General features: G+C 45.7%; 1 protein-coding gene across 1 annotated transcript in view; it reads left to right on the forward strand.

The window, feature by feature from the left end:
• Positions 1-27,752, forward strand: part of LOC137537855 (kielin/chordin-like protein) — a 267,049-nt gene that overhangs the window by 153,258 nt on the left and 86,039 nt on the right. Inside the window, exons 20-22 of the mRNA XM_068259806.1 lie at positions 13,819-13,920; positions 20,593-20,721; positions 24,892-24,993. Of these exons, the coding sequence (XP_068115907.1) occupies positions 13,819-13,920; positions 20,593-20,721; positions 24,892-24,993 (333 nt within the window). The remainder of the gene's footprint in view (positions 1-13,818; positions 13,921-20,592; positions 20,722-24,891; positions 24,994-27,752) is intronic.

Genomic DNA, 27,752 nt, shown 5'->3' on the forward strand with positions numbered 1-27,752 from the left:
TTTTAAATGCGGGAAATGTCTGTTTTCTTTGCACAGGTAACATGTTTTTTGTCGGCATGCAGTCATAAATGTAATACATATAAGAGGTTCCAGGAAAAGGGACCGGTAACGCTAACCCAGCAGCAGCACACGTGATGGAACAGGAGGAGGGTGGCGCAGGAGGAGAAGAAGGCCACGCTTTGTGAGACACAACAACCCCGGCCTTGCATGAGGGCAAGAAGCGTGCGGATAGCAGGCTTTGTACCGCCATGCAGTCATAAATGTAATAAAGATAAGTGGTTCAATAAACAGGGACCACGCGGCAACGCTAACCCAGCAGCAGCAGACGTGATGGAACAGGAGCAGGCGCAGGAGGAGAAGGCCACGCTTTGTGAGACACAACAACCCAGGCCTTGCATGAGGGCAAGAAGCGTGCGGATAGCAGGCTTTGTACGGCCATGCAGTCATAAATGTAATAAAGATAAGTGGTTCAATAAACAGGGACCACGCGGCAACGCTAACCCAGCAGCAGCAGACGTGATGGAACAGGAGGAGGCGCAGGAGGAGAAGGCCACGCTTTGTGAGACACAACAACCCAGGCCTTGCATGAGGGCAAGAAGCGTGCGGATAGCATGCTTTGTACCGCCATGCAGTCATAAATGTAATAAAGATAAGTGGTTCAATAAACAGGGACCACGCGGCAACGCTAACCCAGCAGCAGCAGACGTGATGGAACAGGAGCAGGCGCAGGAGGAGAAGGCCACGCTTTGTGAGACACAACAACCCAGGCCTTGCATGTGGACAAAAAGCGTGCGGATATAGCAGCAATGCTTTTTGCCGCCATGCAGTCATAAATGTAATACAGATGAGAGGTTCAATAAACAGGGCCCGGAAACGCAACACCATCCCAGATGTTCATTGGTCATGTTACTTGGTTGGGGTCCTGGAGTGTTGCGTAGTCATTTCCAATCCAGGATTGATTCATTTTAATTTGAGTCAGACGGTCTGCATTGTCTGTAGAGAGGCGGATACGCCGATCTGTGACGATGCCTCCGGCAGCACTGAAACAGCGTTCCGACATAACGCTGGCTGCCGGGCAAGCCAGCACCTCTATTGCGTACATTGCCAGTTCGTGCCAGGTGTCTAGCTTCGATACCCAATAGTTGAAGGGTGCAGATGGATGGTTCGACACAGCTACGCCATCTGACATGTAGTCCTTGACCATCTTCTCCAGGCGATCGGTGTTGGAGGTGGATCTGCACGCTTGCTGTTCAGTGGGCTGCGGCTGCATGGGTGTCAGAAAATTTTCCCACTCCAAGGACACTGCCGATACCATTCCCTTTTGGGTACTAGCTGCGGCTTGCGTTGTTTGCTGCCCTCCTGGTCGTCCTGGGTTTGCGGAAGTCAGTCTGTCTGCGTACAACTGGCTAGAGGAGGGGGAGGATGTCAATCTCCTCTCTAAAGTCTCCACAAGGGCCTGCTGGTATTCTTCCATTTTGACCTGTCTGACTCTTTCTTCAAGCAGTTTTGGAACATTGTGTTTGTACCGTGGATCCAGAAGGGTATAAACCCAGTAATTGGTGTTGTCCAGAATGCGCACAATGCGTGGGTCACGTTCAATGCAGTCTAGCATGAATTGAGCCATGTGTGCCAGAGTCCTACCAGAATCCTCATCATCCTCTTGTGAGCGTTGTGATAGTTGTTGTGATGCATCATAGTCGTCACCTTCCTCCTGGTCTGCTTCTGCTGACCATTCGCGTTGAATTGTGGAAGTCCAACGTGCACCGCTCTGGCCCTCGTCAGTGGTGGCATGAAATTCCTGCTCCAACTCCAGCTGTTCCTCCTCCTCTTCTTCGTCATAGCTGCTGGGGCCAGCGTTCCCTGAGGCGGATGGCCTGATGTTGGTACCATCACGCTGATCGTTTTCTCCTTCAGATTCCCCCAGTTGCATCATGACAGCTGTTTCCTTGATTTTTAACATCGACCTCTTCAGTAAACACAGCAGTGGTATGGTAATGCTGACTGAAGAGTTGTCACTGCTCACAAGCAACGTGGATTGCTCAAAATTTTGGAGGACTTGGCAGAGGTCCAACATGTTGGCCCAATCGGATCCACAGAAGCTTGGCAGCTGGCCGGATGCGCCTCGGTACTGCGCCGTCATGTACTGGACCACTGCACTCTTCTGCTCGCAAAAGCGGGCTAGCATGTGCAGCGTAGAATTCCAGCGCGTAGGGACATCACACAGCAAGCGATGGTGGGGGAGATTGAAGCGCTCCTGCATCTTGGCGAGTGCCCCCGAAGCAGTACTGGAATTTCTACAATGTTTGGACACTCGACGCACCTTCAACAGCAGATCGGGCACGCCTGGGTATGTCCTCAGGAACCGCTGAACTACTAGGTTCATCACGTGCGCCAGGCAAGGGATGTGTGTCAGCTTAGCCAACCTTAAAGCGCGAATGAGATTACTCCCATTATCACACACAACCATGCCCGGTTTCAGGTCCAGCGGTGCCAGCCACAAATCCGTCTGTTCCTTTATTCCCCTCCAAATTTCCTCCCCTGTGTGCTGCTTATCCCCAAGGCAGATTAGCTTCAGCAACGCTTGCTGACGCATGCCAACAGCTGTGCTGCACTGCTTCCACGATCCTACTGCTGCTGGGTTAGCGTTTCCGGATGAGGTACAGCTTTGAGATGCGTTGGAGGAGAAGGAGTCAGAGAGGTAGGTGCTGCTGTTATCCAGTGGGAGGGACGGCGGTGCAGCTGTTTGTGGCGTGGGCAACACCCGTGCCGTAGCAGGTGAGGAATCGCTGCCAGGCTCCACAAGGTTCACCCAGTGCGCGGTAAGGGAGATGTATCTACCCTGGCCGAACGCACTCGTCCAGGTGTCAGTGGTGAGGTGAACCTTGCAGGCAACGGCATTCTTCAAGCTTCGGGTTATTTTGCTGACCACGTGCTCATGCAACTCAGGCACTGCAGAGCGTGCAAAGTGGTAGCGGCTGGGAACCACGTAACGTGGGATGGCCACTGACATCATGCCCTTGAAGCTGTTTGTCTCCACCAATCGATATGGCAGCATTTCGCAGGCCAGAAGCTTGGCTATGCTGGCTGTTACTGCCACGGCCCGGGGGTCATTTGCTGGCAATTTCCTCTTGCGCTCAAACATCTCCGACACAGACAACTGAACCGTAGCGCTGCACACGGAAGGGCTGTTGGTTGTTGTGTTTGATGAACACTGGGAGACCTCAAGAGCACTACTCCGGAAAGTGACAGTGTCAGCGTCGTCTGATGTTTGTGAATGTTGTGAACCACGCAATGGCTGGGCTACTGCTGCTGCTGAGGCGGGTCTGGTGAACCCAAGGGAGGCAGTGTTGTTTCTGGTACCCTGTCCTGACGCGTTTGCCCAAAGAGTGGGATGTTTGGATAGCATGTGACGGCTCATGCTGGTGGTGGAGAGGTTGTTAATATTTTTCCCCCTGCTCAGGCGGGTCTTGCACACCTTGCAAATCGCCATGGTAACATCCTCAGTGCAGTCTTCAAAGAAAGCCCAGACTTTGGAGCACCTGCCTCCTTGCTGGCGATTTCTGTTTGCTCCTCTTTTGCCTCTCACTTGAACTTCCACGCTTGTGGTGCCTGAAATTGCGCGCCGCCTACCTTGTGGCACAAGGCGAACTCGTGCAGCAGTGTGTTCTTCAACAGACTCATCTGTGCTGCTGCTACGACGGCGATGTTCTCGTTCACAAACAAAATCTGGGTCTCTGTCCACATTGTCCATACCCTCCTCTTCCATCTCCTCAAACTCGTCATATGTCATTGTGGGCCACCGCCGTGGAGTAGAGCTCCCCACAACAACCTCTGCGCAGCACACTCCAACGTCGTCTTCCAGATCTTGTCGGCCGACCTCCTGCAATTGCAACCCCTCCTGCCCAAATTGCTCTGGGATTTGGGTTTCCGAGTCCTCTTCGGACTCGCCTCGTATTTCAGTGCGCGGTACATTTCCCACAGTTAACGGTTGTGAATCCAGGCACAACATTTCTGGCTGTTCCTCCATTGACCTTTGAAAGGTGGAAGTTTGTTGGGCTGGGAATAGCTCCTGCGAATACCCCATTGTGTCCTGAGGTAATTCATCGGACTGGTTATCTGGCAGTTGTGTGCGTGGTGTCGCTGCCGGTTGTGTCAGCTTTGTGCCCACTGGCTCCTTGTAACTGGCTGAGGACTCGGACCTCGTGCGTGATGTGCTGGTGCTGCTTAACCCACTGCTGGACGCTTGAGAGGTCATCCAAGTAATTATCTGGTCCTGTTCTTTTGGATTTGTGAGGGTTGTTGTCCTGGACAACATGGGTGGTATTGAGTGGGTTTTCTTGGGTGCTCCCCTGTGGCCTGTACGTGAACCGTCAGGGGAAACACCTCTTCCCTTGCCCCTCCCTCTTTCACCGGATTTCTTCCTCATTTCACTTATCCTTACAGTACACGCTGACTGGCAGCAGTACAGTGGCAGTACAGAAATGCTATACAGTACCACTATTCCCAGCAGCGACACAGAGCACAATGCTATACAGTGACGGGTGAGCGGTGTACCACTATTCCCAGCAGACACAGAACAGTGAACAGAATGCTATATAGTGTGGCTGAGCGAGCGGTGTACCACTATTCCCAGCAGACACAGAACAGTGAACAGAATGCTATATAGTGTGGCTGAGCGAGCGGTGTACTACTGTTCCCAGCAGACACAGAACAGTACACAGAATGCTATATAGTGTGGCTGAACGAGCGGTGTACTACTGTTCCCAGCAGACACAGAACAGTACACAGAATGCTATATAGTGTGGCTGAACGAGCGGTGTACCACTATTCCAAGCAGACACAGAACAGTGAACAGAATGCTATATAGTGTGGCTGAGCGAGCGGTGTACCACTATTCCCAGCAGACACAGAGTGGCAGTAAACAGAATGCTATATAGTGTGGCTGAGCGAGGTACACAGAGTGGCAGTAAACAGAATGCTATATAGTGTGGCTGTGCAAGCGGTGTACTACTATTCCCAGCAGACACAGAGTGGCAGTAAACAGAATGCTATATAGTGTGGCTGAGCGAGGTACACAGAGTGGCAGTAAACAGAATGCTGAGCGAGCGGTGTACTACTATTCCCAGCAGCGACACACAATGACTGGGGGGGACCCTGGCTAGCGTGGCTGGAGCGCGAACTACCCTGCCTGCCTACCCAAAGCTAAACCCACAGACAAATGGCGGAGATATGACGTGGTTCGGGTATTTATTTACCCGAACCACGTGACAGTTCGGCCAATCAGAGCGCGTTCGGGTCCGAACCACGTGACCCGTTCGGCCAATCACAGCGCTAGCCGAACGTTCGGGGAACGTTCGGCCATGCGCTCTTAGTTCGGCCATATGGCCGAACGGTTTGGCCGAGCACCGTCAGGTGTTCGGCCGAACTCGAACATCACCCGAACAGGGTGATGTTCTGCAGAACCCGAACAGTGGCGAACACTGTTCGCCCAACACTAGTCGTGAGTAGGGATAAAGTTATGGCTGTTTAAATAGGGACATGGCTAAAGCATCAAAACTGTTCTGGTCCATAAGGGGAAAAGAAGGTCTGGATGCGAAGTGGTTAACTGACTTTTTTTATCGTAACAACCAACGATTTATACAGGAAAATCATGACGATTAACACGGTTGCCCAAACATTTGCATCCCACTGTATCTCTAAATTTTAGACCCCCTCCCTGGTGGTGCCTAACCCTAATGGCCCGTACTCACGGCAGCAAATGTTGCCTGTCGCCAGCACACGTGAGCGTGTGGGCGACAGGCCGGCGACAGCTCCTCGCCAGGTCCCTCCGCGTACACACGCGGAAGAGGGACCAGCGGCGAGACGGAAGCTGTCGCCGACGTTCCTCCTCCCCCCGCCGGAAGCTCCATTTACCACAATGGAGGTTGCTGTCGCTAGTCCGCGTACTCACGCGGACTAGCGACAGTTGCGGGGGAGGTGCGGCGGCGACTGTCGCCATGCGATTGAAACTTTCAATCGCATGGCGACATGAGCGACGGGCGACAGTTCGGGGTGCGCGCGCGCGCGCGACGGCCCATACTCACGGGCGACCTGTCGCCGCAACACGCGCGCGCCGCGTGTTGAGGCGACAAAAGTCCCTCGTTAGTATAGGCCATAAGACCCCCCCCCCCTGGTGGTGCCTAACCCTAAGACCTCCCTGGTGGTGCCTAACCCCAAATTCCCCCTGGTGGTGCCTAACCCTAAATTCCCCCCTGGTAGTGCCTAACCCTAAGACCCCCCGGTGGTGCCTAACCCTAAGACACCCCTGGTGGTGCCTAACCCTAAATCCCTCCTGGTGGTGCCTAATCCTAAGACCCCCCTGGTGGTGCCTAACCCTAACACCTCCCTAGTAGTGCCTAACCCTAAAACTCCCATATCATTTATCAAATCCTTTTTTACATCAATATATTTAGTTATTTGAGGAATTTAGTATTTCCACTATTCCACTAAATATTGTTTTTGTTATAAAACCTTACGTAGATAGAAACGATAACTATGGTAAGTATGTTTGTAAATGTTATTATATGGTAAGTATGTTTGTAAACGTTATTATTCACTGAGCACCCAGAGTTCTCATTGGGCGCCCATCAAATGATATTTAACATGAGAGTCAATGTCGGCGTCCTTTATGTCCACTTACTTCATGCGCCCAAATTCCCTGCTTCCCCGCAATACTGCTGTAGAAGGATCCCTGGCAAATATACCTATTATTTGCAGTAAGAGAAAAAGATTGTAAAAAAAATTAGGTAGTCCTCCCCAAGCATATTAACCACTTGCCGACCGCCCACAGCCGATGGGCGGCGGCAAGTACTGGACCTAAACGACCGCAATACGCCCATCGGCGGCGGCGGGTGTGGTTATGCGCCGATGGCGTCACGCGTCACGCGATCAGGCGCCGGTGCCAGGCTCCGCCCCCCTTGCGCAGTAACCCGCCGGCCGTTCGGAAGCGCCGGCGGGTTACTAGTGTCCAGATCGCCACAAACAAAGTGTATAATACGCTTTGTAATGTATACAAAGCGTATTATACAAGCTGCCTCCTGCCCTGGTGGTCCCAGTGATCGAGGGACCACCAGGGCAGGCTGCAGCCACGAAGTTAAGCACCCAAGCACACTGATCCCCCCCCTTCCTTCTCATCACCCACAGCATCCCTCAGACCCCCCCCCCCCTGCCCACCCCTCAGACCCCTGTTTGCACCCAATCATCCCCCTAATCACCCATCAATCACTCCCTCTCACTATCTGTCAACGCAATTTTTTTATTAGTCCCTAAACTGCCCCCTGGGGGCTCCTGATCACCCCCCCCCCACACTCTCAGATCCTCCCCAGACCCCCCAGACCCCCTCCTGTGTACTGTATACATCTATCCTCCCCTGTAATCACCTGTCAATCACTTGTCAATCACCACCTGTCACTGCCACTTATCAGATCAGACCCTAACCTTCCTCTTACGGGCATCTGATCACCCTCCCACACCATCAGATTGCCTGCAGACCTACCCTCAGATCACCTCCAAAGTGCATTGTTTACATCTGTTCTGCCATTTAATCACCCACTGATCACCCATCAATCACCTATCAATCACCCCCTGTCACTGCTACCAATTAGATCAGACCCCTATCTGCCCCTAGGGCACCCAATCACCCACACCGCCCACACCCTCAGAATGACCTCAAACCCCCCAGACCTCCCCCCGTGTACTGTATACATCTATTCTCCCCTGTAATCACCTGTCAATCACCTGTCAATCACCTGTCATTCACCCATCAATCACCCGTCAATCACCACCTGTCACTGCCACTTATCAGATCAGATCCTAACCTGCCTCTTACGGGCATCTGATCACCTTCCCACACCATCAGATTGCCCGCAGACCTACCCTCAGATCACCTCCAAAGTGCATTGTTTACATCTGTTCTGCCATCTAATCAACCACTGATCACCCATCAATCACCCCCTGTCACCACCTGTCACTGCTACCCATCAGATTAGACCCCTATCTGCCCCTAGGGCACCCAATCACCTGCCCACACCCTCAGAACGCCCTCAGACCCCAGCCCTGATCACCTCGCCAGTGCATTGCTTGCATCTATTCCCCCCTCTAATCACACCTTGAGACACCCATCAATCACCTCCTGTCACCACCTGTCACCCCCTAGCACACCTACCCAACCGATCAGGCCCTATATTGCCCCGTGTGGGCTCCTGATCACTCGGCCAAACCCTCAGATCCCCTCAGACCCCCTTCCGATCAGCTCCCCAGTGCATTGATTGCATCTATTTTCCACTCTAACCACCCCCTGAGACACCCATCAATCACCTCCTGTCACCGCCCTAGCACTCCTATCCATCAGATCAGGCTCAATACAACCAGTCATCTAAGAGGCCACCCTGCTTATGACTGGTTCCACAGAATTCGCCCCCTCATAGACCACCTGTCATCAAAATTTGCAGATGCTTATACCCCTGAAGAGTCATTTTGAGACATTTGGTTTCCAGACTACTCACGGTTTTGGGCCCGTAAAATGCCAGGGCAGTATAGGAACCCCACAAGTGACCCCATTTTAGAAAAAAGACACCCCAAGGTATTCTGTTAGGTGTATGACGAGTTCATAGAAGATTTTATTTTTTGTCAAAAGTTAGCGGAAATTGATTTTTATTGTTTTTTTCACAAAGTGTCATTTTTCACCTTGGGGTGTCGTCTTTCTAAAATGGGGTCACTTGTGGGGTTCCTATACTGTCCTGGCATTTTAGGGGCCCTAAACCGTAAGAAGTAGTCTAGAAAACAAATGCCTCAAAATGACCTGTGAATAGGACGTTGGGCCCCTTAGCGCACCTAGGGTGCAAAAAAGTGTCACACATGTAGTATTGCCGTACTCAGGAGAAGTATTATAATGTGTTTTGGGGTGTATTTTTACACATACCCATGCTGGGTGGGAGAAATCTCTCTGTAAATGGACAATTGTGTGTAAAAAAAACAAAAATGTGTCATTTACAGAGATATTTCTCCCACCCAGCATGGTTATATGTAAAAGTACACCACAAAACACATTATACTACTTCTTCTGAGCACGGCAGTACCACATGCGTGGCACTTTTTTGCAGCCTAACTGCGCTAAGGGGCCCAAGTCCAATGAGTACCTTTAGGATTTCACAGGTCATTTTGAGACATTTGGGTTCAAGACTACTCCTCACGGTTTAGGGCCCCTAAAATGCCAGGGCAGTATAGGAACCCCACAAGTGACCCCATTTTAGAAAGAAGTCATCCCAAGGTATTCTGTTAGGTGTATTACCAGTTCATAGAAGATTTAATTTTTTGTCACAAGTTAGTGGAAATTGATTTGTATTGTTTTTTTTTCACAAAGTGTCAATTTCCGCTAACTTGTGACAAAAAAAAAATCTTCTATGAACTCACCATACTCCTAACAGAATACCTTGGGGTGTCTTCTTTCTAAAATGGGGTCACTTGTGGGGTTCCTACTTCCTATACTGCTCTGGCATTTTAGGGGCCCTAAACCGTGAGGAGTAGTCTAGAATCCAAATGCCTTAAAATGACCTGTGAATAGGACGTTAGGCCCCTTAGCGCACCTAGGTTGCAAAAAAGTGTCACACATGTGGTATCTCCGTACTCAGAAGAAGTAGTATAATGTGTTTTAGGCTGTATTTTTACATATACCTATGCTGGGTGGGAGAAATCTCTCTGTAAATGGACAATTGTGTGTAAAAAAAATCAAAAAATTGTCATTTACAGAGATATTTCTCCCACCCAGCATGGGTATGTGTAAAAATACACACCAAAACACATTATACTACTTCTCCTGAGTACCGCGGTACCACATGTGTGGCACTTTTTTGCAGCCTAGGTGCGCTAAGGGGCCCAAAGTCCAATGAGTACCTTTAGGATTTCACAGGTAATTTTGTGACATTTGGTTTCAAGACTACTCCTCACAGTTTAGGGCCCCTAAAATGCCAGGGCAGTATAGGAACCCCACAAATGACCCCATTTTAGAAAGAAGACACCCAAAGGTATTCCGTTAGGAGTATGGTGAGTTCATAGAAGATTTTATTTTTTGTCACAAGTTAGCGGAAATGACACTTTGTGAAAAAAAAACAATTAAAATCAACTTCCGCTAACTTGTGACAAAAAATAAAATCTTCTATGAACTCACCATACTCCTAAAGGAATACCTTGGGGTATCTTCTTTCTAAAATGGGGTCATTTGTGGGGTTCCTATACTGCCCTGGCATTTTAAGGGCCCTAAACCGTGAGGAGTAGTCTTGAAACCAAATGTCGCAAAATGACCTGTGAAATCCTAAGGGTACTCATTGGACTTTGGGCCCCTTAGCGCAGTTAGGGTGCAAAAAAGTGCCACACATGTGGTATCGCCGTACTCAGGAGAAGTAGTATAATATGTTTTGTGGTGTATTTTTACACATACCCATGCTGAGTGGGAGAAATATCTCTGTAAATGGACAATTGTGTGTAAAAAAAAAATAAAAAAAATTGTCATTTACAGAGATATTTCTCCCACCCAGCATGGGTATGTGTAAAAATACACCCCAAAACACATTATACTACTTCTCCTGAGTACGGCAATACCACATGTGCGGCACTTTTTTGCAGCCTAACTGCGCTAAGGGGCCCAAAGTCCAATGAGCACCTTTAGGCTTTACAGGGGTGCTTACAATTAGGCACCCCCCAAAATGCCAGGACAGTGAACACACCCCACAAATGACCCCATTTTGGAAAGTAGACACTTCAAGGTATTCAGAGAGGAGCATAGTGAGTCCGTGGCAGATTTTTTTTTGTTGTTGCAAGTTAGAAGAAATTGAAACTTTTTTTTTTTTTTTTTTTGTCACAAAGTGTCATTTTCTGCTAACTTGTGGCAAAAAATAAAATCTTCTATGAACTCACCATGCCTCTCAGTGAATACTTTGGGGTGTCTTCTTTCCAAAATGGGGTCATTTGGGGGGTATTTATACTATCCTGAAATTTTAGCACCTCATGAAACATGACAGGTGGTCAGAAAAGTCAGAGATGCTTCAAAATGGGAAAATTCCCTTTTGGCACCATAGTTTGTAAACGCTATAACTTTTACCCAAACTAATAAATATACACTGAATGGATTTTTTTTTTATCAAAGACATGTAGCACAATAAATTTGGACAAAAATGTATACAGAAATTTTACTTTAACCTCCCTAGCGTTCTGGACGAGCTAGGCTCGTCCAGAGACGCCGGTGGCCACCACTCAGGCCCTGCTGGGCTGATTTTAATAATTTTTTTTTAAAACACGCAGCAAGCACTTTGCTTGCTGCGTGTCCTACCCGATCGCCACTGCGAGCCACCAATCCGCCACTACCCAACACGAAAGAGCCCCCCGCAGACCCCGTGCGCAGCCTGGCCAATCGCCGCCAGGCTGCGCTTTGGGGTGATCGGGAGTCCCTGTGATGTCACAACGTCGATGATGTCACTCCGCTCGTCGCCATGGCGACGGGGGAAGCCCTCAAGGAAATCCCGTTCAGAACGGAATTTCCTGACGGGCATAGGCGCCGGCGGCGATCAGAGGGGTGGGAGGGATACGGCAGAGAGGGGGGTATCATGTAGCTAGCGCTAGGCTAGCTACATGATTAAAAAAAAATTAGTTATTAAAACTATGCGCAGCCGTGCGGCTGCGCATAATCGAAACGCCCAGCAGGTTATTTGAAAAATGTCAGCACAGAAAGTAAAAAAAAACATTTTTTGGACAAAATTCATGTCTTTTTTGATGAATATAATAAAAACTAAAACTCGCAGCAGCAATCAAATAGCACCAAAAGAAAGCTGTATTAGTGACAAGAAAAGGAGGTAAAATTCATTTAGGTGGTAGGTTGTATGACCGAGCAATAAACCGTGAAAGCTGCAGTGGTCTGAATGGAGAAAAAGGCTCTGGTCCTTAAGGGGCGAAAAAACTGTCGCCCTAAAGTGGTTAAGCTCTTTGATACAGGCTGGTATAACCAGAAGGCTGGTATGACCAGAACTTAGATCCCTGACCAAGTGGGGCTCCACACCCTGAGCTATACCAGCCCACAGGGTCCCTGATTTGGGGGGCTCTTGGTGAGAGGGCAGCGATACCTGGTGATACAATTTTGATTGTACGTACAATTTTCCTTAGTTTATGTAAAAGAAAAATTAATTGAGGTAATACATTTTTAACAGATATATTAGGAAGTCCCTCGTATTACATAGAAGTGGTAAGATTGTACAGTCAAGGTTGCATAACTGATATGCATCTCTTGAATTGAACTTCTTTATACTACGCTACATTCATTTCCAGATACCACACAATGCACAGTATACACTCTGCTAATGGCATACATCTAAAAAGGGTGCCATGATAATTTGGGCCAGGGGAATCTGCTGGTAGAACATCAGTTATACAGTTATTGTACTATAAAATTGCCAATACTGATATCAGTGCCGCCTTCACCGCCAAAAACTTGATCCACCAATATTTTTGCTGCCTAATGCTGATGTTTATTAGGCACCACCGGGACCCAGATTAGACCCTGGGCGCTGCTATAGCTGCAAATAATATTGCGTTCTATGCGGCATCCTTTTTACCAAAGTGCAACCAACACCCAAATGACATGCTTAGCTGTTAATGAGCTCCTCCTTTTATCCACCCTAATAGCATCTTTCCATTCCAACATTCAGGATCTCCTATGTACCTCTCCCCCAGGGATGGTCGTAGTCAGCCAACTTCGCTACGCTGGAACTACACGTATTTTTACGCAAATACGCTTCGCAATCTACGGCTATGTAACCAGAAACTTCACTAAGTTTGCATTCCGTAGACTACGCGTTAAAATACGCAAGCTTCACGTAGTGCGAAGCGTAGTTGATGCGACCGCTTATGCCCTTATGCGGAAAAATTTCCGCAATAATCTGCTACCTATGTGCATATATAAACTAATATAAGCGTACATTCCACCTTCCAATGCGGAATTGTATGCGTATAAAAGGGCAATAATATTTCTGCGCATGCGCAATGAACCATATAGATGCAGTTACCGCACGCGTAGTTGACTTCGCAATACATACGTCAACTACGCGTAGCGAGCAAAGCTTTGCATAGCGGGACTACGACTTCGCGGAAATGCGTATGTGTAGTTCTTAAACTTCGCCTACGAACTACGATGCGTAGTTGTGTACTACGATGCGTAGATTCGCGCTGGCGTAGTTTACGAACAACCCTGCCTTTCCCCTCATCTGGATCTCTGTTCCTAAATAAGGTTGACTTTCTATAACGTTACCTTGGTAAAGTTTAAACACAAAGAAAAAAAATTCAACTTTTCAAGTGTCATTTAGCCTAGGCTATTTTAGCTGGTCACTGAACCACCAATGCCTATAAAAAAAGTTATGCAAAATGTACATAGTCCAGTGTTATATACAGCTTCTGTACTCTGTCTGCTTTGTCCACAGCTTTCTCTTTTATATATGGGGCTGATCCATGAAGCTGCACTGCTATTGAAGCACACGCTCCATGACAGCACCACACTTTAAATCCTGCACGATGCACTAGCTCATGCAGCATAGCGTGCCTTCCTTAGTTACGGGTGTTGCTTACATAGCAACGCATATTTCTTTAAATGCCAACCGCTGCTTTGAAATATCGCGTCTGTCACTAGAGTGGTCGCTAGTATGTTAATTAACATAGTTTGTACCTTGGTATTGCTGAATTTGATGACTGTGGACGTGTACGAGGCTCAATGGATAATCAGTCAATGTTTGTTTTTTTCAGGATGAGACCTATGAACCGCCTCCTGCTGGCCAGTGCTGTGGAAAGTGTGTGCAGACATCGTGTGTATTTATAAAGCCAGATGGAACCATACAAGTTGTGGCAGTAGGTTAACTCTACTTGCTCTTTATAGTAAATGTACACGTGGCTATTAATACAGAGACGTTCTCAGAGAAATGATCCTGACCAGTGCTGGCAGTGCCTAACACTTCTGGTGTGTTATGCAGCTTTGCATCAGAGTCCAGTGCTGGAAACAAAAGATTAAGAGAAAAATCCATGGCAACCTGATTTTTTTTTTACTTTTTGTAAAAATATTGCATTGCTTATGACAGCAATCAGGCATACACATTTCTCTAGACTTTAAACAATCCTCTCCTTAGTCTGCTTTGAGCTAGGCAAGGGATACAAAGATTTTCTACTTGTGGCATACCTAGGGCATTTGACACCTGGTGCTGGGTATTAAAAGACACCCCCTGCCCCCCCCCAAAACGGAAAGGAGTAAGTGCAGCATGCTAAGCGTGCCACGGTGGGTAATGCCAGGTATAAGTGCCCCAGTGTAGGGAATATATGTTGCCCCCAGAATAGGTAGCTAGTATAGTTGCCCTCAGTATAGGTAGTATAGTTGCCCCAGTATAGGTTGCTAGTATAGTTGCCCTCAGTATAGGTAGTATAGTTGCCCCAGTATAGGTAGCTAGTATAGTTGCCCCCTGTATAAGTAGAATAGTTGCCCCACTATAGGTAGCTAGTATAGTTGCCCCCAGTATAGGTAGTACAGTTGCCCCCAGTATAGTTACCCCCAGTATAGGTAGCATAGTTGCCCCAGTATAGGTAGCTAGTATAGTTGCCCCTGGTATAGGTAGTATAGTTGCACCAGTATAACTAGTATAGTTGCCTGTAGTATAGTTGCCCCAGTATAGCTAGTTTAGTTGCCCCCAGTGTAGGTAGTTAAAATGCCCCCCAGTGTAGGTAGTATAGTTGCCCCAGTATAACAAGTATAGTTGCCCCCAGTGAAGGTAGTATAGTTGCCCCAGTATAGCTAGAATAGTTGCCCCCAGTATAGGTATAATAGTTGCCACCAGTATAGGAAGCAAAGCAAGAAGGAGGGGCAGTGGGGACAGCAGCAGGGATGGGAGGGAATATCCCCCTCCCTCACCTGGGTGCCCTCCTTCCGCACTCCCCCTCCAGATATGCGGGCGACAGGAAGGCAGGCACGGCGAGCGGGTAATGACCAACCTAACTCCTGCATTCCAGGCGCTAGAGCGCTGCATCACCATCACGTGCCACAGATCACTGTCTTCAATACCACTCACTGTTCTTCCTGATTAGCGGAGACCTGTGGGGTCTGGCCCCTATCCGCTGCCCCTCCTTCTGGCACTGCTTCCACTTCCTGCTCATGGCCTCTGAGGGAGGCCTTTTTGACACCCGCCTCCTTGTCTGTCACCAGGAGCGCCACACCACGCACCCTGGCGCCCAATGGACCGAACGCCTGTTTACTACTAGTATATAATTGTATTAAATCCTGACAAGGCTTGCTGGATCTTTTAGTCATTAATACCTGTTTTCACCCGTATAAATAAAGCAAAGTATTAGAGGCAGAGGATCTGCAGGACAGCCAGGCAACTGGTATTGTTTAAAGGGACACTATGGCGAAACATTTTAAAATTTTAAATATGTGCAAACATAGACAAATAAGAAGTACGTTTTTCCCAGAGTAAAATGAGCCATAAATTACTTTTCTCCTATGTTGCTGTCACTTACAGTAGGTAGTAGAAATCTGACAGAAGTGACAGGTTTTTGGTTATCTCTTCATAGGGGATTCTCAGCAAGGCTTTTATTCTTTATAAAGATATTCCCTAAAAAGGATTTAAACAATGATGCTGGCCAGCTTCCCTGCTCTCTACACAGGTTTTTGGCAGTTGATTGAACAGAGCAACTGCCATTCACTAAGTGCTTTTGAAAATAAATAAATCCCTGAGAATCCCCCATGAAGAGATGGACTAGTCCAAAACCTGTCACGTCTGTCAGATTTCTACTACCTACTGTAAGTGACAGCAACATAGGAGAAGAGTAATGTATGGCTCATTTTACTCTGGAAAAACATACTTCTTATTTGTATATGTTTGCACTTTGATTTTTTAAATTTTTTGCCATATTGCCCCTTTAAAAGGAAATAAATATAGCAGCCTCCATATCCCTCTCTTGTAATCATGACATTATAGGGCTGCCGGAGGGGCTTTAGGGATGAAAGGAGGCTTGTAGGAAAGAACGGGGGGGAGCAGTCAGCATCAGCACAGCTCGCCTTACATGCCTGCTCCCCCCACTTCCCCTTATGATTTTGGCTTTGGTATCCTTAACATTGAGTTACACTTTAAATTAGTATATACTTAGCTGCATAGCTCATTAGTGCATGGACAAAATGTTGTCTGCAAAGCTGAACATACCACCACCATAGAAATCTCCCTAAATTATTGTTGCCGAGCAACTAAGCTTAGCCAGGTGCAGCACATAGTGAATGGTTCTTAGTCATAGTAGTAGCAGTAGGGTATTGTACCGTGTTAGCTATCAGTAAAAGCAAGACGTTTTAAATCAGGACGATACCATTTATTGGCTAACTACAAATGAATAAGAATAAACAAGCTTTCGGCCTTGCAGCCTTCGTCAGGTTTACATCCTGTTAGTTTGCAAGCTGGTGGTACAGACAGCTTATATACATGCAACATCAAAAGGGAAAACAGATATTTTTTTCAAGCATAAATACATCATTAAGATGCCTTAATACAAACAGACCATCTAAATGGGGTAAGATAAGGATCCTTGTTTACTCTATTGCTCACAGACCTGGTATTAGGATTGACCCAGAGGTATCGTAAATTCTTAGTTCACAAGTTCAGCTAGAGTGGCTGAGACAGTTCATATATCATCAATCTCATACCAATATAGAAAGTTGTTGTCCTTATTCAAACCCTTCTGCACAGCTTTGAACCAATTTATAAATTTTGTTTCTGCTATTAATCGGTCATTTGACGTTTTGAAGCCGCCCTTCAGGGCAGTGACACGAAGATCATCCATGCTGTGTCCGTTGGACCGAAAGTGTGTAGCAACTGGGAGTCCAGATTTGGTATCATTAATAGTGTGCCTGTGTCCATTCATACGTTTGCGCAGAGTTTGTCCAGTTTCTCCCACGTACATAACATTGGGGCATTTAGCACACATGATCAGATATACCAGATTGGTGGACCCACAGGAAAATTTACCTTGTACTCTGTACTCCTGTTGTGAACCTGATATCGTTACCCTGTCAGTGGAGTAAATGTGTCTGCAGGTCCCACATATTTTTTGTCGGCAGGGTGATGTTCCGTTTTGTTGAGGCCTATTTAAAGAGCTCCTGACAATCATCTGTTTTAGATTGTGTGGTTGCCGATATGACAAGAGTGGAGGTTTAGGGAATATCGTTCTCAGTCTGTGATCCTTGTGTAAAATGGGATGAAGTTCCTTAGCAATCCTCCTTAAGATTTCCAGGTGTGGGTTGTAGGTGACAACCAAAGGGACACGTTCCTCTTTCTGGTTTTGCTTATATTTCAGGAGTTCAGTCCTAGGGATGTTGCTGGCTTTCCTGATTTGGGCCTCAGCCATGGGAGGACTGTAACCTTGTTTAATGAAAGTGTTCTTAAGGTGATCCAGGTGCTTGTCTCTGTCCATCCTGTCAGAACAAATCCGGTTGTACCTTATAGCTTGGCTGTAAATTATATAGTTCTTAATGTGCTTGGGATGAAAACTGTTATATCTTAGGTATGTGGGACGGTCTGTAGGTTTGCGATACACAGAGGTTTGTATATTGTTACCCCTGATGTTTATGGTGGTGTCCAGAAAGTTAATCTCTGTTTGAGAGTAGGTAAGTTTCAATTTGATTGTAGGATGGAAGGCATTGAAGTTCCTGTGGAACTGGAGAAGATCATCCTCACTTGCGGACCAGATGATTAAAATATCATCAATAAAGCGGAAGTAGGCCAAGGGTTTTATGCCACATGCATTGAGGTATACCTCTTCGATTTTGGCCATGATTAGATTTGCATACTGTGGAGCGAATCGCGAACCCATTGCCATGCCCATCTGCTGTAAATAGAGGTCCTGTCCAAAAGTGAAATAATTATGAGTGAGAATGAAGTTGATCGGCCCAGTACCTGAGGGAACCATACTGGCCACGATGGACGTGGAGTCCTTGTACACGAACATTCCCCATGATGATGGTATTGCGGCCTGCCGTAAATATCTTCAGGGTCAGGGCATACCTGTAAAGCCTATTACTGGACTGATCAACTTCATTCTCACTCATAATTATTTCACTTTTGGACAGCTAAATGCCCCAATGTTATGTACGTGGGAGAAACTGGACAAACTCTGCGCAAACGTATGAATGGACACAGGCACACTATTAATGATACCAAATCTGGACTCCCAGTTGCTACACACTTTCAGTCCAACGGACACAGCATGGATGATCTTCGTGTCACTGCCCTGAAGGGCGGCTTCAAAACGTCAAATAACCGATTAATAGCAGAAACAAAATTTATAAATTGTCCATAGACTTTCATTTTAGCTTTCACATATAACGCTGCGTTTTTGTGCGTTGCGTTACACTGCACCCAAGCGCAGTTTTTCGGCCGACGCTAGCTTTATGCGTTACAATGTTAGTCAATGTAAAACACTATACTAATTCGGATATCCGAATCCAAACTTTTTGGTATCCGAGTAAACTCGGGTATCCGGACCCAATATCCTGGATATTCGGCCGGATTCGGATATCCGGATAGAAAACCGGAAGTGACCTGAAAATGGCTTAAAATGCTTCCAAAAGTCTCTTCAAATGGCAAATCTCTCTCTCTCTCTCTCTCTCTCTCGCTTTCTCTCTCTCTCTCTCTCTTTCTCTCTCTCTCTTTCTCTCTTGCTCTCTCTCTCTTTCTCTCTGTGTAGGCCTGACTGCCTTCGAAAAGGTATTTTTGCCGTTGAAGGTGATTTTGGCTTCTGCTCGGATATCTGAACAAACTAAAAAAAAATATCCGAATTGCTATTCAAAGTTCGGATAGTGGAAAAAGTTCTGATTATCTGGGTAGTTCGGATACCCGAATATTGGATGAGCACCACTGTTTGCCACTACTTGCCCCTATATGTTTTGTTCCCCTAGATGTCAAATTTGTGCTATTTACCTGTAAATGGACCGCTACTGTGAGTTATATATGTCACTGATGAGAGATTGAGTGTATTGGTGTTTTAAAGGGAGCCTTAAGTGACATAATAAGACATGGGACAAACTGTGTCATTGAGCTGAGACAAATAAATCTACTTTTTTAAGTTCTTAAATGTAACATAAAACTGTGGGATGCCTAAAAGTCATTTTTAGGAGTAGGATGACAGATACCATTGTTTATCTCATCAGTTAATTTTCACTTAAAGAGGTCTGAAACTCAGTATTTCCTTTTTGCTCTAAAAGATTCCTTACAGCCTTTTACTATCCAGCCTACAAACTACTAGCACAAAATAAAATTGTAGCAGAACAACATTCAAACTGCTAAACACAGCACTTTGTCATGCAGTGGAAAGCCCCTTCAGCGTATAATCCGCATCCGATAATATTATATTTTTGTTTACATTCATCACTTGTTACATTCTTAGCTGTGCTGAAAATGAGCTCTCTCTGCTTCAAGCATGCACACCGCTAAGAAAAGCTCGCTAAAAGATTTTTAATATTTATGATAAAGAGCAGCTTGAATAAAATGCAATGGCAGCTTTCAGAGTAGATAAACTGAACTTTGGGAACTTGTCATTTGTAGATGGACCATATTACTTGTGCACAAAAGCAAATATGGCAACTGTATGGGTAATAAAAAGTAGGAAAACACATTTTTATTGAATCTTATGTCAGAGTTTCAGACCACTTTAAAGAGACACTGAAGCGAAAAAAAAATTATGATATTATGATTTGTATGTGTAGTACAGATAAGAAATAAAACCTTAAGATCAGATACATCAGTCTAATTGTTTCCAGTACAGGAAGAGTTAAGAAACTCCAGTTGTTATCTCTATGCAAAAAAGCCATTAAGCTCTACGGCTTTCAAAGTCGTGGAGAGGGCTGTCTTCTGACTTTTATTATCTCAAGTGTTTTCTTTTTCTCTGCCAGAGGAGAGGTCATTAGTTCACAGACTGCTCTGAAAGAATCATTTTGAATGCTGAGTGTTGTGTAATCTGCACATATTATAGAATGATGCAATGTTAGAAAAAACACTATATACCTGAAAATAAAAATATGAGAATATTTTCTTTGCTGCTAATCTTCTAGTAATTATTCATAGTACACAACCAATTCATTATATCATATATATTTTTTCGCTTCAGTGTCTCTTTAAGGATCACTTTAAGCGAGAGTGCCCCTTTCTCCTACTAGACTGATTAAGTTTTTTTTCAAGTTAATTGCTGCCCATTTGTGGGTTCTTCCTTCTGCATGGGCTAGATGTTTTCTACAAGGTTGCCCTTGGGAAGACTAGAGACACCAAATGAACCTAATCAGTATTTCGGTACTTCTGCCTCCAGGAATTACACTTATACCTCTTCTTGAGCATGAAAGTCCTGTAACAGTAAAAAGGACACTGACACAATTGGAGAAAAGACTGAGGAGAAAGTAACAACATAATAATAATAATAATAATAATAATAAAGCTATGCTTACGTGACTGACTGCAAGTTAAAAGATTCTTTAAAATGTTTTCTAATTTTGTTTCCAAGGCAGGAACGTCTGAGCCCTCCACATCGGACGTATGTGTATCCTACTACTGCCAGCTGTTAGATGGAACTCTCATCTCAACTGAAAATAGTGAGATCTGCCAATATCAGAGTCAGAAAGACTGTGGAATTGTAAGTTATTAGAGTATTTTACTGTAATAATAAAGAACTACTATCATCCAATTATGCCCTGGAAAAGCTGAGTTTTAGAATTATAAAATACAATTCCCATTTCATGTAAATTCAGAAATTATAATATTGACATTGTTTAAAATGTTAGATTGAATAATTTAATTTCCTTGTTTTAAATGCCCATTCACTCTGCATGTATTACTGAGCTGTGTTGTACAGCTTGAAAACACAGCTGGACATAAGGAATACTGTTCATCACAATGGACATTGTTTGCGCAATCCTCTATAATAAAACCCCTGTGTCCCTTCGTCACACTGTCCCTGTGTAGCTCGGTCTGTGCTTTTTGCTACTGTGCATGTGCGCAGCACGGACCCAGCTTCACAGAGACAGAAGGACAGGGACGAGGCCAGGGAGCTGAGTGGGCGATGTGTGAGCGGGCAACCAGGTGTGCGGCGGGTGAGCATGCCACTTGGCTTACGCGTGCGGCGGTGGGTGGCGGGCGCGTAGTGGCAGGTGCGTGCGGCGAAAAACAGACCTAGAGCCCGTTTTTAAATGGGCTTAGGTTCGCTAGTATAATATAATCTATCTCTTCTGTGATGGAAAAAGTTCTTCCTGTTGTATTTTCATGGTTTTTTCTTCTTCCCATCAGCTGAAGGTGTTCTGCATCTCACCACATAGCGCCATGTAGCATAATATTTTGTTAAGCAAAATGCAGTGCAATGTTAAAAGCAAGAGTATACTTTAAATGCAGAATAGTAGGTAAACAATTCGATAATTCGTCCCTTAAGGTAGCTATACTCAAAAATCTATTAACCCTTCGCACTCTCGCATGCAATGTTCAAACAAATGCATTCACAGATTCACTCATCCAGGCACAACTGTTATCCCTACAGCTAAGTTAAAAGCCGGGGTCTTAGTTCACAGAAGAATGCATTCTTATGCTTAGTCACCTATACTGCGCAGAAGTACCCAGGTAAACATAGGTGTCCTTAAAGGGACTCCGAGCTCACCCAAACAAAGAAAGTTGTACTCACCAGGGGCTTTCTCCAGCCCAGTGCTGGTCAGGAGGTCCCACGCCGGCGTCCTGGCTCCTCTCCTTCTCCCCGCTCCGGAATGGCTGACAGGCCGCAGCCCGGGCGACACTCGGCAGAGTGTCGGGCTGCTCCTTCCGCGTATGACGCGGCTGACGTCACACGCCGGCCGCCTCGCGTCATCACGGCGGCCGGCGTGAAAGTACTGCGCATGCGCGCTTTAATCGCGCCCTACATACACCCTATGCGTGCTATGTGCTGACGGTGTGTATTGGGCTAATGGAAGAGCGGCATAGTTACATAGTTATTTGGGTTGCAAAAAGACATACGTCCATCGAGTTCAACCAGAAAACAAAGTACAACACCAGCCTGCTCCCTCACACATATCCCTGTTGTACCATTACTGGCAGATTCGGAAGACTGATGGGCACTGCGACACAGGACAAGTAATGTATAAATGCACAAATCTACAAGACATTTATACACTGGGGAAACAGCGGCAGGGGTTTTGTCGTGTCCGTTGCTTGTCCGGATATCACTCGCCATTATCACTGTGCAGTTGATCAACCACGACAGCCCAGCATCTAGTGGCATGTTCCTATCGACATGCTCAGACCCAAAACTAGTCGCATCCTTGATTGGGCATGCTCTTTGTGGTACTGATTTTCATCCGATTCAATAAAATGTATCGAATCGGATGGTCGATCTTTGTTTTTAATTATGCAACAGGAAGTTCTAGAAAAATCTCTCTAAAGGTACCAATACATCTAGAGACCACCAGGTCTCTAGATGTATTGGTACCTTTAGAGAGATTTTTCTAGAACTTCCTGTTGCATCATTAAAGGGACTCCGAGCAGTACAGAAACTATGGAAAGATGCATATCATTTTAAAGCTCTCTTTCTCCTCTTTCCAATGATATATAAACCGCCGCCCTACGCCTTTTAGTTTTCGCTCTTTTTCGCGATTGAAATTGCCACGGCCGCGATTTCAATCGCGAAAATAGAGAAAACTAAAAGGCGTAGGGCAACTATTTAGGTGTCGCCAGAAAGAGGAGAACGAGAGCTTTAAAATGATATCCATCTTTCCATAGTTACTTGTATTACACAGGACGACACTTTACCCAGTGTCAGCAGCTCCATTCAGCAGAATGGAGCTGCTGACTTTAGGAAAAAGTCGCCCTGTGTAATACAATGTAACTATGGAAAGATGGATATCATTTTAAAACTCTCTTTCTCCTCTTTCTGGCGACACCTAAATCGTCGCCCTACGCCTTTTAGTTTTCTCTATTTTCACGATTGAAATTGCGGCCATGGCAAAAAAGGCGTAGGGCGGTTTATATATCATTGGAAAGAGGAGAAAGAGAGCTTTAAAATGATATGCATCTTTCATAGTTTCTGCACTGCTCGGAGTCCCTTTAAGAACAAAGTTTGCCATCATTTCCACTCCAACATTGAAAATAGATTCCTTAACTTTCTTGGCGGTAACCCCGAGGGAGGGTGCCGCTCAGGCCCTGCTGGGCCGATTTGTTTAATTTTTTTTTTGCTGGACGCAGCTAGCACTTTGCTAGCTGCGCCAGCACCCCGATCGCCGCCGCCGCGCGCCCGATCGCCGCTATCCGGTGCGGCGCGTGGCCCCCCCCCCCCCCAGACCCCGTGCGCTGCCTGGCCAATCAGTGCCAGGCAGCGCCGAGGGGTGGCCCGGGACTCCCAATGACGTCCCGACGTCAGTGACGTCGGTGACGTCATCCCGCCCGTCGCCATGGCGACAGGGGAAGCCCTCCAGGAAATCCCGTTCTTTGAACGGGATTTCCTGATCGGAGATCGCCGAAGGCGATCGAAGAGGGCGGGGGGATGCCGCTGAGCAGCGGCTATCATGTAGCGAGCCCTGGGCTCGCTACATGATATAGAAAAAAAAATTTAAAAAAAACTGCCGCGCTGCCTCCTGGCGTATTTTTTTATACCGCCAGGAGGGTTAAAGTGAATCTAAACTCAGAACATCCTCTTTGCTCTAAAAGACAATGCACAGCATAAAAACCTTTATGGAGAAAAATTCTTAATTATTCTTTCGCCATTTTGCTGCAGTCTAACGCTAGGGCAATGAACGTGTATTGGGTAGTTCACATTGCCTGCAGTGCGGTGTGCTGTGCTGGAAGTACCCTATCTATCACGAAATTAGAAATTATTACAATTACATTATTAGTTAATTATTTACAATTAATTTTTAACAGAAGGTGAAAAATTATCTCCTAGGAGAGAAAGTATATTGTCCACCATCCATTGAATCAGTACTGCATACAATAATTGGTGAATGAGCAGATAATAGGTGCAATGTATATACATGTTTAGACTTCAGTTTCTCTGTTTACACTTAAGCAGTTGGTATGCATTAGTGTGCGGTAGTATGTGTTAGTATCACATTGGTACACAATGTTTCCATAGCAGTGCATTGGGAAGAACATTTCAGTTAAAACACGTTAAGGGCCCGTTCACACTGCACGCGTTTCCAGCCGCGTTTTGGAAACGCGTGCAGGTGGCCGACACGCACGACATCAGACATTGCATAGAGTGCAATGTCTGATGTTCACACTGCATGCGTTCCGGACCTGTGCGGTCCGGGAACGCATGCTGCACGCAGATTTTGCTAAAACGCGTGGCTGTCCCATTCACTTTTCAGTGATGGGATCAGCCACGCAACGCACACAAACGCTGATGGCCATGCGTTCGTACGCGTTGCGGTCCGCACGCGTTCCGCACGCATGGCCATCCGCATTTGTGATCTGAACGGGCCCTAAGTGTGAACTGTGCCATAGAAAAACATAGGCATTACTTTGAAAATCAGTTTTCTTACAGTTATAACTAAGAGCAACTGATTAAGTGTAAAAGGACCCTAACTCACCCTTTATTTTACATTTGACATACTTTACAAACAGAGGCCCATATAACTGCCCCATCTATTCATTTAGCACAAGGTGTGCTATGCAAATATCTTTTCACCTGATTTACACTGTTTATTTGTGTTTCTTGTTTGTAAAATAGCATCATGGACTATGTTGGTGTTATATAAATGAATAACAATGATCATGACAATAATGCGTTTCAAAGGCTAAGGGCTAATCCATTACTGCTTGTTCATTCTAGGGTGAGACTTATCAACCATCTCTTTCTGGCCAGTGCTGTGGAAAGTGTGAGCAGACATCGTGTGTATTTATACTGCCAAATGGACAACCAAAAGTTGTAAATGTAGGTTAACTTACATTTCACCATTATGCTTTAGATTCTGCCATTCTGTGACTTTGTACACACAATAAATGTATGCATGTACACATGCAGTAGAAAAGCCTCTGAAATAGTATATAGGGTTTAAAGGACAACTGAAGCAAGAAGGATATGGAGGCTTCCATGTTTCTATCCTTTTAAAGTGGACCCAAATTAAAAATACAAGATTTCAGAAATAAAATCTATTTTCTAAATTATAATAATAAATAGCAGCCCCTTTTCAGCTGCATGATGACAAATATAACATATTTTTTACATTTATTGGAGGAACCCCTCCCTTCCTTTCAAATTGCCGGGATTTTTCCGGCAAACTGGTGGAGTAGATGGTGTCTGGCAATGGAGGAATTGGTAATGGCTGCCCCCAGTATAACCCTAGTTATGAAAAGAGAAGGGTGAAAAGCAGCACTGAAATGCTCATAGGTTTGAAGGAGTGTTTATTTATCTTTGTATGTGTCAGAGTGGTGCAACTAAATATTTTTAATTAAAAAAATGTTTGGTTTGGGTCCGCTTTAAGTAACACTAGTTTATCCTCCGCCTCTGATACTTTTAAAGCCGTAGGCCCTGAACAAGCATGCAGCAGATCAGGTGTTCCTGACATTATTGTCATATATGACAAGATTGGCTGCATGCTTGTTTCTGGTGTGATTCAGACACTACTGCAACCAAATAGATAAGCTGGGCTGCCAGGCAACTGGTATTGTTTAAAAAGAAATAAATATGGCATTGGCAGCCTCTGGCCGGAATTCCTGCTCCTAAAGCAGAATGAAACCCAGCATTTCTTCTTTGCTCTAAAAATTGATTTACAGCATATTATATACAACCAGCATTTTTTTTACTAGAACAGCATTCAAAGAGTTACACACAGGACGTGAAAGTTAAGTGCAGAGAAATCTGGATGCATCTGAAGTGTAGATAATGTTATCTTGTGTTTACTTAATTGTATCAAGTGAGGAATGTGACACATTCTCTGACTGTGCAGAAGCTCCTGGACACAGACAGACACTCAAAGCATTTCTGCCTTCAATACATAATGAATAAAACCAGTTATGAATAAACTGCAAAGTCAGCTCTCAAAGCAAAAAAATGTACTTTTGGGAACTTGCAATTTCTAAATGAATAATAATACTTATGCACAAATGCAAATATGATAACCGTATGGCATATAAAAAATATGAAAACATGTTTTTTTTATTGAATATTATGTCAGGGTTTTATACCGCTTTAAGTGTCGGGTCCCGGCTTGATGACGTCATCAAGCTGCAACCCGGAACTTAATGGCAGTCTGAGCGGATATGCCAGAGGGGCTAGAGTTGCTCATCACTGGAGCCTGGGAGATGAGTAAAGGCTGCTGGCTACACTGGGGACACCATGGCTAGCTATCTGAAATGGGGATCTGGCTGACTGACCCCCCCCCCCCAAACGAACGTGCCCCCCCCACATGCAAAATGGCCTGGTCCTTAAAGACGGTTAGGTAGCCGGTCCCCAGATTGTTAAGGATTAGGGTGGGAACAAGACAAAAACTAACTAACATACATAGCAATTTTGGTGATTATGGCATGTATGGGGACTTTGCTATTAACCTTTTAAAGACCACAGTCTTTCCCCCGACCCCCCCCCTCCCCCCCTCAAATTAGGGCTCTGCAGCCTTAATGGCTTGATGAAGAGCCACACATACGTGCACACACAAATGAATCCCCCCTCCCCTGACCTTTTCTGCCCTTTTCAGGCAGTGGCTTTTTTTTTTTTTTATTTAATTCTGCTTTTTTTTTTTACAATTAAAATTTTTTTTGTCTTTTTTTTAGCCCTGATCCCACCCCCCCTCCCGCCTGCCAATCACAGTGATTGGCTCTCATAGACATCATCTTATGAGAGCCGGTCGCTCTCGCTGCCGTAGATGGCGGTTTCGCCGTCTAACAGTCTCCTAGAGGTTATCGCCGCTGGGAGACTGATGACAAGTTTGAATGCACGCATCGGCGCGCACGATCCCCAGCAAATCACACCTCGAGAACTTGACGCCAATTGGCGTTATGCGGTCCTACGTTAACCGCCATGTTCACGCCAATCGGCGTGATGCAGTCGTAAAGGGGTTAACCGCTAAATTCAGCACAAAGTTACTCAAACATTATGCAAAATTATGTTTTTTAATTACATTTACAAACAAAATGTATTACAATTTTACCCTGAAGTTTTGCATTACAAAATTATGATTATGCTAAATTTGTGCTCATCACTAATCCTAGGCTAATATCTTCACATTAGCTGTCTTTCTATCAGAGCACTTCAGATCAACAGAGTATTAGAGTAACCAAGCAGCTAGGGTTGACCCAAAACCAAAAGGAAAGTATAGGGGACTAAAAGAGACTGAAAAGACCTCCTACTAAAAAGCAATGCTTAGTGTGGTTTGCCTTCTTAAAATAGTTGGTATTTGCGATAATTCAGCTTTAAGTAAACATCTGTGGTGACCCACAATGCACCGCTACTGAATATGCAAATTATTTGCATATTCAGCAGCAGTGCATTGTGGGTAACCACAGATGTTCACTTAAAGTGTGCCAAAACTCCTGAAATATAAAGTTTTTTACATATCTGAGGCTTCCTTCTGCCCCATAATCTCAGATTGCTCCCACGCCGCCGTCCTCCACTGTCTGAAGCTCCGGTACCTGGTCCCTTCACTTCAGCCAGTCGGGGCAAGTCTGACGTAAAAGAAGTGCACTCTTTGCGTA

The sequence above is a fragment of the Hyperolius riggenbachi genome, chromosome 11, assembly GCF_040937935.1.
Source record: "Hyperolius riggenbachi isolate aHypRig1 chromosome 11, aHypRig1.pri, whole genome shotgun sequence".
NCBI lineage: Eukaryota > Metazoa > Chordata > Amphibia > Anura > Hyperoliidae > Hyperolius > Hyperolius riggenbachi.